This window comes from Podarcis erhardii, assembly GCF_964252035.2.
Source record: "Podarcis erhardii genome assembly, chromosome: 9".
NCBI lineage: Eukaryota > Metazoa > Chordata > Lepidosauria > Squamata > Lacertidae > Podarcis > Podarcis erhardii.
The window spans coordinates 67,625,009-67,640,836 of NC_138512.1; the positions used below are offsets into that span (position 1 = coordinate 67,625,009).

A 15,828-nucleotide genomic window follows, 5' to 3' on the forward strand; every position below is an offset into this window, starting at 1 on the left:
GAACAAAAGGGTATGACATTGCATTTCTGCCTTTTGGGAGGTACTTATGGGCATTACCACATTTAATCTCCCAGATGTCAGGAATATTTTGCATTCAATATCTTGGAATATTTACTCCTAGGTGTGTGTGTGTGTGTGTGTGTGTGAAGCAGAAGTTTGCACAAAATCAAGTCTTCATTCATAAGGGCCTTGGGTTGCAAGAACCTTGTATGTGTGCCAGGGAAGTCGCTGAGTCTTTCTTACCTCTACACAAAGGTGAATTTCAACTGGTTGAAGCAGTCAGTGAGCTGGTTTGCAAAAGCTCACAAGTGTTTTGCTTCTTTTGGTTACTGCTCATGGTTAGTGAAAAGAGAGCTTAGCCACAAATCCCAGTTTAGATGGCATTTTAAGCTAAACTTTGATTTGGCTCAGCATATCACATCAGTTAAAGTAACTGGGGAGGAATAAACTGGCTGTGAGCATCTCTACGGGTGTCTGCATGTTAATGCATTCTCGCTAAGCCAAGATTTAGTGTGTCTTGTGAACCAGGCCAATATGTAGCGGTCAGTAAGCACTGGGTTTTGCATTTGTTAACTTGGCCTCAGTTTTCTGAAATCTTAATATCTAACGCCAGTGCTTTTTTTCTGGGGGTACACAAGGGTACGAATATCCCTAAACATTTTGTGAATCTTTGTAATTTGTCCATTTACTGTATTTATTTTTCCCGATTTGAACTATAAAACGGTGGTTTTCTTGAGTTAATTTTTTTTAGAGTAATTTTTTTTTAGAGTAAACATTTTTTTAAAGAAAAAAAGCACTGTCTCACTCCCCCTTTATTCGTGCTTTTGGGAAGAAAATGAACCACAGTAGTATCTGGTGTGGAACGATGCTATGAATATTAATTTAGTCAGGATATAGCTGAGGAATGTTTGAAACCAGTTAAGAAGTTGATGAGTGGTTTTTTTTTTTGGGGGGGGGTTTACATGTGCTGAAAATGGTCACAATGGAAAGAATAGAAAGTGGCGCATATCCCAAAGCAGCAAGCTTGGAAGAGGTGGCTAAATTGCTGCAGACTTCAGGGGTGGCACTTAGCACTTGCTGAAGTAAAATCCACCCTAGGCAGAGATTTCTTTGCAAGGAAGCCAGAAGCGTAGAGAAATTGACTTTTGTCCCTGCTGACATGTCTCCTGGTACTCGAGTGACAGATTCCATTAACTTTATTAATGAATTCATTGGCTTTGAGGATTGGGGTAGAGGGATCCGGAGGAAAGCGGTTTTCTAGAATGACTTGCTTCTTGCTTATTCGACATCAAGCGTGAAAATCGCACTGAGAACTCAAAACTCTGTGCTCATCATAAAGCATGCCAATCAACAAAAAAAGGTGCATATAGAAAATGTAGCAATAAACAGCCTTGGTTAGCGCGTTCTCTCCTTATTATTTTTGCAGAATATTGACATTTCTGGCAGGGAACTGTGTGGGAACAGAAGGAAATAATAGATGATGACTAAGGGGAAGGGAATGTAACTAGAGACTGAAAAATGCGATTAGATGCAGATCAGGCCCAAAAAACAAACCTTTCTGCTTATTATGCAAATTTGCAATCAACTGCAATTTGTGTGAAATGTGCATTGAGTACTGTACATGAGTTTCATTAGTGCATCTTCCAAGGAACCATAACCTGAGGTAACAAGGCTCGCCTCTCAGGATTTCATGAGCCTCGTATACAATTTGGCTAGGAAAAAGGGGGGAATGTGGGTGTGCCCCCCCCCAATAATTCAGTTCAATCTTTACTCTGCTAATGTGCTTCTCATGTGACATCTCACCAGACATTTTGGGAGGCTATGGGAAGACTGGAAAGAGTTGTTCCTGTTTTAAGGATGGGTGGCCGAGAAGCAATTGTCCATCTTCCTCTTTACCTAGGTAGAATAACAATTAGCTTTTTGAACACTGTGACGTTATGGTGGCACCCGAAGGTGCGGCAGTAGGTGTGTCCAGGCATAAAACAGACTAAGCTCCCTGTTGCTCCTGGGAGGAAACGCAGGTTTAAAATGGGATTAATAGTAATTTGCAAGTTGGGCGAAGAATGTCACCATCTTGAGTATATAGAGAGCACTGTATATCTTCTCGCTGAGGTAAGAAAAGGCCACAAGTTCTCACATTTGCCATGTTTCATTTCTGTTCTCTTTGTTCCTGTCAGGCATGGATGGGAAGAAATGCAGCGTATGGATGTTCTTACCTCTTGTGTTGACACTGTTTACCTCAGCAGGACTGTGGATTGTGTAAGTGACCTTTATGGACCTTTTATGGTTTCTGGGTGGAATAATTTTCTTTGGAGCAACATTATTCAAGGGGTCTCGGCATGCTTCAGGATGAACAGTTCTTCGCTGAAAGAGCATTGTTCTGTCATTCTGCTGAACAACTTGCCTTCTTCCAGGAACCAGCCCTGACACCCCACCCCTCATTTAGGTAAAGCTAAAGGGACCCCTGACCATTAGGTCTGTTTACCTTCCCGCCAGAGCGGTACCTATTTATCTACTTGCACTTTGACGTGCTTTCGAACTGCTAGATTGGCAGGAGCAGGGACTGAGCAATGGGAGCTTACCCCGTAGCGGGGATTCGAACTGCCAACCTTCTGATCAGCAAGCCAGTGTGATGTAGTGGTTAAGTGCGGTGGACTTGTAATCTGGTGAACCGGATTCAATTCCCCGTTCCTCCATACGCAGCTGCTGGGTGACCTTGGGCCAGTCACACTTCTCTGAAGTCTCTCAGCCTCACTCATCTCACAGAGTGTTGTGGGGGAGGAAGGGAAAAGGAGATTAAAAGCCGCTTTGAGACTCCTTCAGGTAGTGATAAAGCGGGATATCAAATCCAAACTCTTCCTCTTCTAGGCTCTGTGGTTTAACCCACAGCGCCACCTGAGTCCCTTTTACCCTTCATTTAGAATTGTCCAAATGTCTTCCTTCCTATTTTGGCAGGTATTTTATAGCAGTAGAAGACAACAACATTATTCCGCTAAATGTGTTGGACAGGTAATATATATATATATTTTAAATCTTACTTTCTAATGACACAGTCCATTATGCTTCACAGTATCAAATCGTCAGGGTGCGTTTCAGTACATGAACTCAAAGCAGTGCTGGGAGCCCTATTCTGCTGACCCCTACAGAGAAGCAGAATTAGTTTCCCTGGAATGCATCATATAATCCTTTTAGCTGACTTTACACAGCAATGCTCTCGGCTAATAGCCTAGGGCAGTGATGGCCAAACTTGGCCCTCCAGCTGTTTTGGGACTACAACTGCCATCATCCCTAGCTAACAGGACCAGTGGTCAGGGATGATGGGAACTGTAGTCCCAAAACAGCTGGAGGGCCAAGTTTGGCCATCACTGGCCTAGGGTTTTATCCGCCAAACAGCAATGTAAATAGAAGAAATGAGTGGAAACAGTGCAGAGTTCCTTATGAATTGAAAGTTACTCTGCTTGATTTTGCAGTCTGCTAATACCACCTTCCTTTTCTTGCAATCTACTACTAGCACGTTTTCTTTTTTAAAAGCAAGAGTAGGTCAGGCTTGAATGAGCCACCTTTTGCTTCTTTTAAAACCAGAGCTCAGAAGTCCACCAGCTGCAGCCAGTTGCAAAACCGTGGTGCAGATGATGGAGCCAGTCTTGGTTACCTACTGCACCCAATGAACCCTGCATTGGCTTGCATTAGTGCCTCCCATTAAAATGACAGCTAAAGCAGAACAGCAGAAGCCCCTGCCCAGATGGGGGAAGCAGGAGACAACCTTGCCACATCCCCTTCCTAGGTAGCATGCAGGCAAGGGCCAGCAAGGAAACCCCCATTCCATCCATGACCACGACAGCCTTTCTCACCCTTCCCTGCTGGCTGTCCCTTGTGCTGCCGCCGCCTGCCTGTCTCTACAGCTTCAGTCACAGTTGGGACAACTGTCCAATGCAGCCTGTTGTCAGGGCCGGCCCAAAACATTTTAGCACCTGAGGCAAACCCCAAAATGGCCCCCCTCTCATGTCAGGAAAGAAGAGGTGCGGGAAGATCTACATCAGGAACAAGGGGGGAAAGAAATATTGACATTAGGATCTGCTGCCCCTGTGAATTCTGCCACCTGAGGCAGTTGTCTCACCTTGCCTCTTGGTTGGGCCGGCCCTGCCTGGCATTGCTCAGTAGCAACCAAGGCATCAAATGGAGGACCGCTAGCATTGCTGCTACTGTCTGTCCCAAGCTCTACAGATTGGACTGACCCAGGTTGTTGCCCCACCACCACCAGTGCCCTTTTAAATTTGGCAAATGGTTTGGTGTTGCACACACATATACACACCCATTAGGTAGAGGGAGTCTGTCACTGCAGGCAGGTCTAATTCAGGGATCAGGAACCAGCAGCCCTCCCAATGCGGTTGGGCTATATACAGGGGTCAGCAAACTTTTTCAGCAGGGGGCTGGTCCACTGTCCCTCAGACCTTGTGGGGGGGCCAGACTATATTTTGCGGGAGGAAATGAACTAATTCCTATGTCCCACAAATAACCCAGAAATGCATTTTAAATAAAAGCACACATTCTACTCATGTGAAAACACCAGGCAGGCCCCACAAATAACCCAGAGATGCATTTTGAATAAATAGACACATTCTACTCATGTAAAAACACACTGATTCCCGGACTGTCTGTGGGCCGGATTTAGAAGGCGATTGGGCCAGATCTGGCCCCTGGGCCTTAGTTTGCCTACCCATGGGTTATAACTTCCATCGGGGCTGGTGATGGTGGGATTGGAGTCCAACCATTGGAGAGCTACACAGGTTCTCCATTCCTGTTCTAAACTAAATCACATTCAGTAACATTCAGTAACCAGCCCTGCAATTCTGACTTGTGTATGATTCATTTCTTTTTTTTTCATCCCTTAGGAAGGAAGGTCCCCAAAAGCCTCCTTATATAAGGTAATGAAGTCACTTTCCATCCTTTATCTCTCTCCATGTCTTTCCCCCCCAAATAAGGCCCATTTTTAAACCAGTGGACCATTTTACTGATTTATGCATCTCTGTTGCAGGCTTAGTTGAATTACAATGATGCGCATTATATTTTTGAAGTATTGCAGGTGATGCCCCTCCTGCAAGCTGTGTGTTTAGCCAAGTCATGAACATGGCAGCATTTCTAGGTAGGCGTTGCATGGAGAATGTCTGGCTTCTTCTTTTATATTTTTGTCTCTTCTAATTTGTGTTAGCGAATCACCAGGTTCAGCTCAGTAAATGTTGCCAAGGCGAGGCCCAGGAATCTGCAGCTATTATGGCTTAGTTCTCACTGAGGGGGTGCTTGGGCTGGACAACTTGAGACTGAAGGTCATGTGGGGGACTCCTCCTTCATAAAAAGAATTGAAATCTTTCAACGCAGAAGATTAGAATGTCAGGTAGAAGGCTAGACTAAGTCCCTTCTTCCTGACATGCTGGATTTCTGCAGGCAGGGTGTGTTTTTTTTAATGGAGGAGCAACCAATTGTCGGAAACCCTACCTAATCTCAAGTAGTAGTAGTAATAATAATAATAATAATAATAATAATAATAATTTTTTATTTGTACCCCGCCCATCTGGCTGGGTTTCCTCAGCCACTCTGGGCGGCTTCCAACAAAGATGAAAGATACACTAAAATGTCACATATTAAAAACTTCCCTGAACAGGGCTGCCTTCAGATGTCTTCTGAATGTCAGGTAGATGTTTATCGCTTTGACATCTGATGGGAGGGCGTTCCACAGGGTGGGCGCCACTACCGAGAAGGCCCTCTGCCTGGTTCCTGTAATAACTCACTGCATGTGAGTTATTTAGCTCAGATGCAGGTTTTAGGCTTGGCATCAGCATCTAACATCTTTGGGCATGGCCCAACAGCTCTGACACCTACCTGGGTTTGGGGTTTACTTAGCAGCAGAGCTGGCTGTCATTTTAAATTTCCCACAATGCCCTGGAGCGACACCACACTGTGTTGTTAATAAACATTTCAGGCAGTTTGCAGCACTGCTATCTGCCCCTCAAAGCTGCTCCAACATATTTACTGCCTCTGAGAACTAGGCCTGTAAAACAGGGGTTGCTAACCCATGGGCCGCAGGCAAGATCCAGACCCGCAAGGTTTTGTGACTCCTGAGACACCCCCCCCCTTTAAGTTTGTCATTTTGAATTTGTAGTGCTATGATTCCAAATGATTTTTTTTTTTGTAGCATTAAAGCTCCTCCAAAAATTTCCATTTATTTTTAAAACATTTTTTACAGACTGCTCCAATAGGTTCTCAGATGCGATACTGCAATGCCAAAAGATTTTTTGTGGCCTCCCAAGGCCACTCAAAATTTGTTCATTAAAAAAAGTCTGCTTTTTTTTTTTTAAAAAAATGACAATTCTTGCAGGTTTCCTTCTGCAATTCTATGATGCCAAATATTTTTGTGACCCACCCATAAGACCCACCAAAATTTGTAACAGCAACAACAACAACAACATTTGTTTCCCCATACTTCTTTTGCATTTTGGCCATTGCTCACTTTGACATGTAGCCCTCAGAGGCCCACAGCCCAAACAGGTTATCTGCCCCTACTATAAATAACACATGGAAAGGTTGTGTAAAATATCCTGATAGTGAAACATTGTAGTTGCCGTATATTTTTGCTTGTTTGTTTTTAATCATCTCATTTTTCAGGCAATATTTGTTTTTATTTGCATGACACTTGATATCAGTTTCTAATGCTTTAAATCCTGCATGTGTGTGAGCACAGCAATAATGTGATTATGCATATAATTATGGTGATGATGTTTGTTATATAACGTTCGCAACCCTTCTTTTAATTGATGGTCAGTATTTCTTTGCTAGGGTTAGGAACTGAGCTGTAGTAGCCCTATAGCAGGCTTATAAATCTACGCTCACCTGGTTACCTGGGATGTGTAAGAATGGCCTGTAGGCCATTGGTTATGCCAGTTAGGGCTGATGGGAGCTGTGGTCCAAAATATCTAGAAGGTTGCCCATTGGCTACCTCCAGTCTACATATATACAAGGAAGACTCTTCTGACAAAAGTTTATGGTATGCTGTTTCAAATATAGGGTGACCAGATCCAAAGGAGTGCAGGGCACCTATGTGTAGAAGAAGGGAGTTTGGCAGGTATGTAAACTGGAGCTACCAAAATTCCTTTTCCTACACCACTGTTAAAAGTACCAAAGGCCTGGCTGCCTTTGCTTCTGGGTCATCCTTTGTAGGCAAGATTCAAGCACAGTGGAGATGGTTAATGGGAGAGAGGCTTCTAGGGTCCTATCAGGTCTTAATTGTTCCGGGTGGCATTGCTTTTGACTGACCAAGAAATAACTCAGGAGGGAGGCTCTTGCAAGTCTGCTGCCCCAGAATTAAAAGAGGGCGGATACATTTGCACTTCTCAAGCTCCATAGCCAGGCTGTGGTGGGTGCATTTGTAAACCTGTCTCCAGGCCTGTTTGGGCCTAGAATTATATTGACGTTTGGAGTCATAATTGCGCATGAGTGTCACGTTCTCGTTCCTCATTTCAGCGCTTGTTGTGGCTGTCCTCCGCTTTATTCAGCTAAAACCAAAAGTTTTGAATCCCTGGCTCAATGTGAGCGGCCTGGTGGCGTTGTGCTTGGCCTCCTTCGGAATGACTTTGCTGGGCAATTTCCAGGTATTGTGTGTGTTCGTTCTCTCTCTCTCTCTCTCTCTCTCTCTCTCTCTCTCTCTCTCTCTCTCTCATCTTCCCCAATAACTGACTCTCTCCCTAAGCCACGCCCCTCACCAGCACCTCTTTGCACCTTCCGTGAGTGTTTTTTGGCTGGAATGTGTCTGTGGTCTCTTGATAATACCTCTTACTTGCCTGAATGAAGGATAGAGAAAGGTGTGAGAGTACAAACTAGCCTGTGCTACAAAGGCATCCTTTACATCCATTGCTCTGCTGCTTTTATCTCTGTCTCCTCCCGCCACTGACATTTGGCCTCCAGAAGGGCACCCAGAAGGGAATGTGGCCCTTGACTAAAAATCTTCCCTACCTCTTGTCTGTCCTGAATGAGAGTGACTCTCCAGGTCCCACGTTGAGGTCTTTCCCATCACCTGCCATTTTCAACTAGACAAGCCAGGGGTCGAACCTGGTATATTCTGCATGCAAAAGATGCGCTCTGCCCTAGAGATCTGTGCCTGGCATATATGGGCGTCTTTTTAATGTTTCTAGACCACTGTTCTGTTGTCACATTCCAAGTGGAATCGAAACACATGCAATCGCATGTTGCAGTTGATACGTATGAGCAAAAAAACCCACACAAAAACAGAGGCCAACCAGAGAATATTGAGAAGCAAAGCAGCTTGTAAGCTTGATCTTTATTGATCTGTTGCCACAGGGTGCTCCCCTCACCTGCAGGAAAGGAGGAGGAACCCAGAACAATGGCGCGCAAGGCTTTATATGGACTTTTGAAATTGCCACCCTGTAGATCAAGACCACCCCCAGAAACATCATACATACATCACAGAAGGGGTGTAACCTAAGACCACCCCTCAGATACATCATACCTACATCACAGAAAAGGCGGTCTAAAACAGAAATTTGAATGTTGTTTTTCTCCTGTCTGGCAGGTTACTTGATTGGATTGCCTGGGGAGCCTGGCCAGTCTTTTGTAATGATAAATACTCAGTTCCTGGGCCAGGTCGCAGGCTCACACCCTATTCAAACACAGACATACCCTTAAGACAGATACAGATGGGTAGCCGTGTTCGTCTGCCATAGTCAAAACAAAATAAAAAAATTCCTTCCAGTAGCACCTTAAAGACCAACTAAGTTAGTTCTAGGTATGAGCTTTCGTGTGCATGCACACTTCTTCAGATACACTGAAACAGAAGTCACCAGGTCTGGTGACTTCTGTTTCAGTGAACCTTAAGACAGAATTTGTGAAGGAAAAGACAATGGGGAGGCTTTTCCATTTGACCTTGCAGAGAAAAAACCTGGTCAGCCTGGGAGTCAAAATGGCTCCATGGCTGCTTTCCTGTGCAGCTTCAGACATGTGGCCTATGTACGTGTTTGCTTGGTACATTTATGAACCTTTATTATATACATAAGACCTTAATTTATTTATTTCAACATACTACATCCCCATAATCCCTGGCTGTCCTGGCTGGCGCTGATGGGAGTTAAGATTCTAACAACATCTTGGAAACCTGCCAGTTCCCCATCTATACAGAATACTTCAGCCGGATTCAGTTATTTGTTTCGGCCATGAGCCATTAGGAAGTTTACAAATGTGGTGATTCAAATAGTTTACAAATTAAAACATATGTCAGATCTGCAACAGAACCCAAAACGTGAAACTTTGTTAAGTTCACATGGGCCACTCTGGGTGGCTGCCAACAGAATATACAAGAGAACACCACATGTTAAAAGCTTCCAGATACAGGACTGCCTTCAGATTTAATCTGTCCCCCATCAGATAATCTTCCCTTTCACACTATGCGATCACAAGGCTCATTGCTGCTTTTTCTTGAGACACCACAAACGATGGTCTGTTTGTTTGTTAATGATTAAACAGTGAAACAGCCATGTTTTGTCAGTGTGTCTGAATTAAGGCATTGTCTCATTAGTTTCTAGTTCAATAGCCTGTTAATAATAATCTACAGTAAATGTCTAGAACAGAGCTATTCTGTTATGATAGGGAAAGGAGTATTTGTGCTGGAAGAACCTCTAAACTCCAAAGCCTACTGACCTCATACTGACCAGGATGGAGGGTGGGGAGGAGAAAGTTGCAGAGGAAATTAGTATGCCAGCTGGAATATTTTCACCTCCTTTTTCTCTCTCTGTCTGTGTGTCAGAGGAACAAGCATTCTGGGTTCAGTGGCTCCAAAAACCTCCCCTCTTCTGCCCCATCAAACCCCTTGAACACCCCTTATTGCCATTGTGGCTGTTGGAGCACTGACAACAGAGCATCAAGGCTGGCCGAAGTTTCCATGTCACATTAAAGACAGGTCAAGGACAGGATTCCTTCACCGCCTGCAGACCTCCTTCTCTGTGGGTGAAAGGAGAGATCTCCTGTATCCCATGGCTTCTGGGGTGTGTTCTCTGGGATTATAGCACTGTGCCCTAAACAACGGTAATGTCCCTTCTTCTGTGGCTTCCTTCTCTTTTACCATACTCTTAAATGACTCATCTTCCCCACCTGGCAAAATCTCTCTCTCTCTCTCTCTCTCTCTCTCTCTCTCTCTCATTTATACATTTCACTGATTTTACAATCATTTTTACCTTTCAAAACTTGGCTTCCTTCCCCCACTTTCCTTAAATTTATTTTTAACATATTCTGCATATCCAAATTAACTTAATTTGTTCATTTACTCATCTTCTTTAAATATGTACTCTTACGAAACTGCAGGTTGTTACAATAATCCTGCCAGTGTTTTTATCTGTTTACAATTTATCCATGAGTATTCAATAAACCATTTCCATTCTTTTGTAAAAAGTTTGTTATCTTGATTTCTTATTCTTCCGGTAAGTTTTACCCTTTCTGCATATTCTATAAGTTTTTGTATCTATTCTTCCTTTGCTGGGACTTCTTCTTCTTTCCGTTTTTGGGCAAGTAGCATTCTTGCCGCTATAGTCATATATGTGAATAAGTTTCTATACATTTTAGGTAGTTCTGTCCCTATAATTCCCAAGATTTTGCCCCTGACAAAATCTCAGGGCACCTTTGCCCATCATGTTCTGCTCTTCTTCAACACTCTAAAGAAGAGTGGATTGTATGTGCTTTCAGCATGCAGGGCAGAGTGGATCCCTCCCTGCTTTAAAAGGATCTCCTGCCTAGCTTCATCTAGCCGCCAGATGGCACTTTCTGTAAGTTCAGTATTCCCAGACAGCTGCTTCTCTTTCAGGCTGTCTCCATCCTCCTTTTGAGTATCATGTTTCTCGACTCTCTCCCTGTCTCGTATAGAAATGTAGAATCGTAGATGCGAAAGGCGCATGGTCACCTAACCTTCAGCCCTTCTCATAGAGGTAGGCCCTTCATCCTGACATCCCAGCACCCCTGAAATGATGGCGTGCTGCAAGTAGGAGAGGATCCTGTCTTACTGTGTGCCTAGCAAGATAATCAGCCATCAAGCACACCGCATTACAAGCCTCCTTTGAAACGCCATCAGATTTTTGCATGCTCTGCAGCTTGATGGGAGAAGGGCAAGACCTATCAAGCCCACACAGCTAGTGGCTCAGTTCTCATGGATTCTGTCCAAGGTGCCTGCAGGTCACGGAATGAATGTAAGCCGTGTTTTCGTGGGCCAAAATCTGATGCCCGCAAAAGCCCGGCTTAGGTGTCGCTTGATGTCAGGGCCCAGGCTGCCCCAGGCAGATGAGATGATTTATTTGGCAGATGTGAGGTAGGGAACGATACATCCATAAAAGGAAACAGCACATTTATAAGAGAACAGGGCATTTGTGCTGAGGCGTGCAGGATTTACTACCACTTGCGTAAGAGCCGGCCATTCCTATAAATCCCAAACCCACCTACTGTCGTAAAGAAAGTACATTTCATGTAGAATTATTCTTCTAAGTGGATTAATAGCAACAGGAGGCCCGTAGGTCATGTTAAGCTTGCCACTCCCTGCAGCCTGTTATTGGTGCCAACCAGGACTGGGATACGGGAGAGGGTGTGGAACAGCACATCCTCTGTTTCCCAAAGAATCCTGGGTGCTGTTCAGGGTGCTGAGAATTATAGCTCTGCGAGGAGTGGACTATAGTTCACAGGATTCTTTAGGAGGGTGCTACAGTTACCAGATTTTTTCCAATGAATCTGAGGACACTTTATTTATTTATTTTGAAGCTGAGTAGCAACAGGGAGTCAGTAGTGGGGATGGTGAGGCAAAACACCCTGGGCCCAAGCACACATGCATATAAAGGTGCAAAGCCCTTCATTTGCACCCTGTGAAACAAATGCTCTGAGTTTTTTCAAAACTGGGCAACGGCATGTCGCCTGCCCGTGACTCCTGAGCCTCCCCCGATCTCCTTCCCCCTTCCCCCTTTGTTTTGACTGATCAGGGGAGGCTTGGGAGTTTCCCAGTTTTTTAAAAACTCTGTGCATTTATGTTTCACAGGGTGTGAAAGAAGGGCTTTGCACCTTGCCTGGCAGAGAAACCACACGCCTTGCGCCCCTCCTGGGCAACGCCCGCCCGCCCGCCTGTGACTTCCGAGCCTCCCCCAATCTGTCAAAACAAAGGGGGAAGGGGGATCTGTACCGCCGGACGTCCCTGGTTCCCCCTCGGCAGTGGCAGCAGCAGCAAGCAGCTCCTGAAGCCAGCCAGAGCCAACGGTGCTACCAGGCTGGCTCCGGGCTGCTGAGGCTGCCGCTGCCACGTTTCCCGGGGACAGATTTGCAAATCTGGGGACATTCTGGGGACGGAATTTGTCTGGGGACAGATTTGCAAATCCGGGGACTGTCCCTGGAAACTGGGGACACCTGGTATCCCTACTTTAAACACCTTAGTTGTCTCTTCTGATCTGCTTCAGAAAGGGCAGAAGTATTTCCTCTTCTTCTCCAGCTCTTCCATCCTTCTTTACTCCAGGCACATCTCGGGTGGGCAGATGCAAAAGACGACAGGGCTCCCGAAGCTTTTAATAGCTGTACAGAAGAGAGAAGCTTGGCAGGTGTAACTTGCATGATATGATAGGTAAAGGTAAAGGGACCCCTGACCATTAGGTTCAGTCATGACCGACTCTGGGGTTGTGGTGCTCATCTCGCTTTATTGGCCAAGGGAGCCGGCGTACAGCTTCCGGGTCATGTGGCCAGCATGACTAAGCCGCTTCTGGCGAACCAGAGCAGCGCACGGAAACGCCGTTTACCTTCCCGCCGGAGTGGTACCTATTTATCTACTTGCACTTTGACGTGCTTTCGAACTGCTAGGTTGGGAGGAGCTGGGACCGAGCAATGGGAGCTCACCCTGTTACGGGATTCGAACTGCCGACCTTCTGATTGGCAAGTCCTAGGCTCTGTGGTTTAACCCACAGCGCCACCCACGTCACCTGCATGATAAGATACACCTGCTGAAAGCCCCTCTTCTGCACAAATATTAAATGTGCAGGAGCTCCTTTTGCACCTGCCCACCTTAGGCGTGCCTCTGAGCCATCAGCCTTGAAGAATTGAGGAGAAAGTAAAGTCATCCACACATCAAGGTATTCTCTCACGCATGCTGAGGTCAGCAGTGGCAGTATGACCAGGTTCGCTCTGGTTCCTTAGCAGAACCAGGTAAAGCAGAATCATCTGGAGGTTTGAGGGCAAGAGCCTTTTCTATCAATCACATCAAGGAAGGCCACCGGTTCTGTTGTCTTTGCAGCTTTCGAACGATGAAGAAATCCATAATGTGGGCACATCCCTGACCTTTGGTTTCGGCACCCTGGCCTGCTGGATTCAGTCTGCCCTAACGCTCAAAATAAACTTGAAGAATGAAGGAAGGAAAGCTGGGATCCCACGAGTCGTCTTGTCAGCAGCGATAACCCTCTGCGTCGTCCTTTGTATCCTTTAATTCTGCACATTTTCACCAACTTCTCATCTCAAAGGCGGAAAGTTCACGATCTGATAAATTTGAGTTTCCAAGCGATGAACTGTTTGCATGAGGCTGTAGTTTGCCATTGCATTTATGAGTATCAGCACATGCACTGTGAAATCAAGTCTTAACACTAATCCCCAGAACTCATTCAAATTATGCATTTCTGAAACTATAAATTCTGCTAAAATTTAAATTTTGATGCAGGCGGTTTTTGTGTGCCAAGCATGTAAGCTTGGATTTTCAATGCAGTCCTGTGCCTTAAGTTGTGATCCTGTACCGACGTACCTGAAAGCAAGCCCTACAAAATACAATGGGGTTTACTTCTGGGCAGAAATGCATATAATTCTGCTCCTAAAGTGAAATCATATACACCCTTAACTGGGAGTAAGTTCAGTTTATTTCTGAGTATGTATAGGTTTGTACTGAGCAAGTCTCAAATTAGTCACCTGATGAAAAATGTGTTTTGACCAAGGGAAGATGCACAATATGAATACTCTGTGACCCTTTAGTAACTGCTCTGTTTTAAGAACATAACCTAAGACTGTAAGAAGGCGGCTGCTGGATCAGATCAAAGGCTTATTGAGCCCAGCATCCCTCTCTTACAGATGCTTAAGGGAAGGCCGCAATTTCTTCAACTATACCAAGCCTACAGAAGCCTGATACTAATGGCTTGAAAGAACAGAGATACAATTCCCCTTAATCAGTGGTGACATTAGCAACATATGAACTGACAGCTTATAGACTTAATTTTCTTTGGATAAATTCAATGGTATTTGGAATGGGTTTACACAGAATATACTGGGGTACTGACAATTATATGTGCATTAGGCTAATAAGAATATACACATCTGTATGTGAATGTATGGTAAAATATCAGTATTTTTTCCCTCTGTTACATTCTCACTCACTTTTTACTTTCGTTCTTTCTCTCTCTCTTTTTTCTAAATGCAATTCTCTTATTTTTATATATATATATTAAAAAAAACACACTATACCAGCCTACAGAACTTATGATGCATTGAGCCAAATTCATCCCACTGGACAGCTATTGTGGTTTGCCAAGTTTGGGTAAAAGAGTTTGTGCTCTCAGTAAAGGGGGTGGGGGAGAGCATGATTGTGACTATGTGGCCCTGCCCCTGAACTCTGTACGCTGATTTGGGTCTTGTGGACAAAGGCTCCACTAACCTGCTTTCTTTACAAGACCTGATAAAGGCATGGGGCTGTGGGAAGTCTCGAGTGAGATTTGTGTATAGATTTTTTTTTTGTGCGCACAAGGCTACCATTTCCAGCACAGTTATTAGCAGGAATCATTCTGAATGAAAATTGTGTAGATTCTTTTGGTGCATGGCACAGAGATATTGAACAGAATTTTGAAGGTGCAAAACCAGAGATCTGTATTAAATGGGTACAGTTTTTTATGAACGTGCCCTCACTGTCACATGCAAAATTAGCTTTCCTTTCTCATCTCTTATCTCCTTGTTTTGCATACACACAGCATTGGAAACTTGCCAGCCTTATTATCCCTTTTGCATGCTTTTCCTCCAGTTAATGCAGTTCTCAGAAGACAGAGGTAAGGTTCTAATAAAACAACAGCAGCAAGTTGAGTCTGGTAAAAAAACCAAACCCACGTCATCTGAAATGTCCTTACATAAGCCTTGTGAAAGTATGATGAACTCTTGATGGATCAGTATGCCTGTGTAATAAAGTGGATGCAGTGGTGCCCCCGCAAGACGAATGCCTCGCAAGACGAAAGGGTTTTCCATCTTTTGAGGTGCTTCGCAAGACGAATTTCCCTATGGGTTTGCTTCGCAAGACGAAAGCGTCTTGCGAGTTCTTGCGATTTTTTCCCTCCCCCCCCCTTTTTCTAAGCCGCTAAGCCGCTAATAGCGCTAATCCGCTAAGCCGCTAATAGGAGTGCTTCGCAAGACGAAAAAACCGCAAGACGAAGAGACTTGCAGAACGAATTAATTTCGTCTTGGGAGGCACCACTGTGTCTGCAAAGGGGGGGGGGGAATCTGTTTTAATACCAAATGGGATGCACAGGAAGGGGAGAAAAACTTGGCCCCCTCCCCTACTTGGCTTCTTTCAGCTGTGAATTCCCTATGAATACCAAAGCCCAAATGGGTTATGAAAAGGGCCAACCCTCCTATTGCACCTTGTGAAGAATAAATGATGCAAAATAAGAGACATAAGAATAAGAATAAGAATAAGAATAAGAATAAGAATAAGAATAATTTATTTATACTCCACCCATCTAGCCGGGCTTCCCCAGCCACTCTGGGCAGCTTCCAAGCAAATATTAAAATACA

General features: G+C 44.6%; 1 protein-coding gene and 1 long non-coding RNA gene across 24 annotated transcripts in view; both read left to right on the forward strand.

Moving 5' to 3' along the window:
* TMEM150C (transmembrane protein 150C) overlaps positions 1 to 15,828 on the forward strand; it is a 53,433-nt gene that overhangs the window by 35,328 nt on the left and 2,277 nt on the right. For 12 of the 23 annotated variants that reach the window (XM_081877255.1, XM_081877257.1, XM_081877252.1 and 9 more), the window contains 6 exons: positions 2,178 to 2,259; positions 2,956 to 3,009; positions 4,893 to 4,925; positions 5,076 to 5,143; positions 7,516 to 7,643; positions 13,307 to 13,484. In XM_081877255.1, the coding sequence (XP_081733381.1) occupies positions 2,178 to 2,259; positions 2,956 to 3,009; positions 4,893 to 4,925; positions 5,076 to 5,143; positions 7,516 to 7,643; positions 13,307 to 13,484 (543 nt within the window). Of the gene's footprint in view, positions 1 to 960; positions 1,361 to 2,177; positions 2,260 to 2,955; positions 3,010 to 4,892; positions 4,926 to 5,075; positions 5,144 to 7,059; positions 7,118 to 7,515; positions 7,644 to 13,306; positions 13,485 to 15,828 lie in introns of those variants that run through there. The other 11 variants (XM_081877272.1, XM_081877271.1, XM_081877262.1 and 8 more) reach the window with 4 other exon arrangements.
* Positions 5,156 to 6,348, forward strand: LOC309350462. Its single transcript, XR_014160401.1, has 2 exons — positions 5,156 to 5,512; positions 5,805 to 6,348. It is a non-coding gene; the product is annotated as an uncharacterized lncRNA (long non-coding RNA).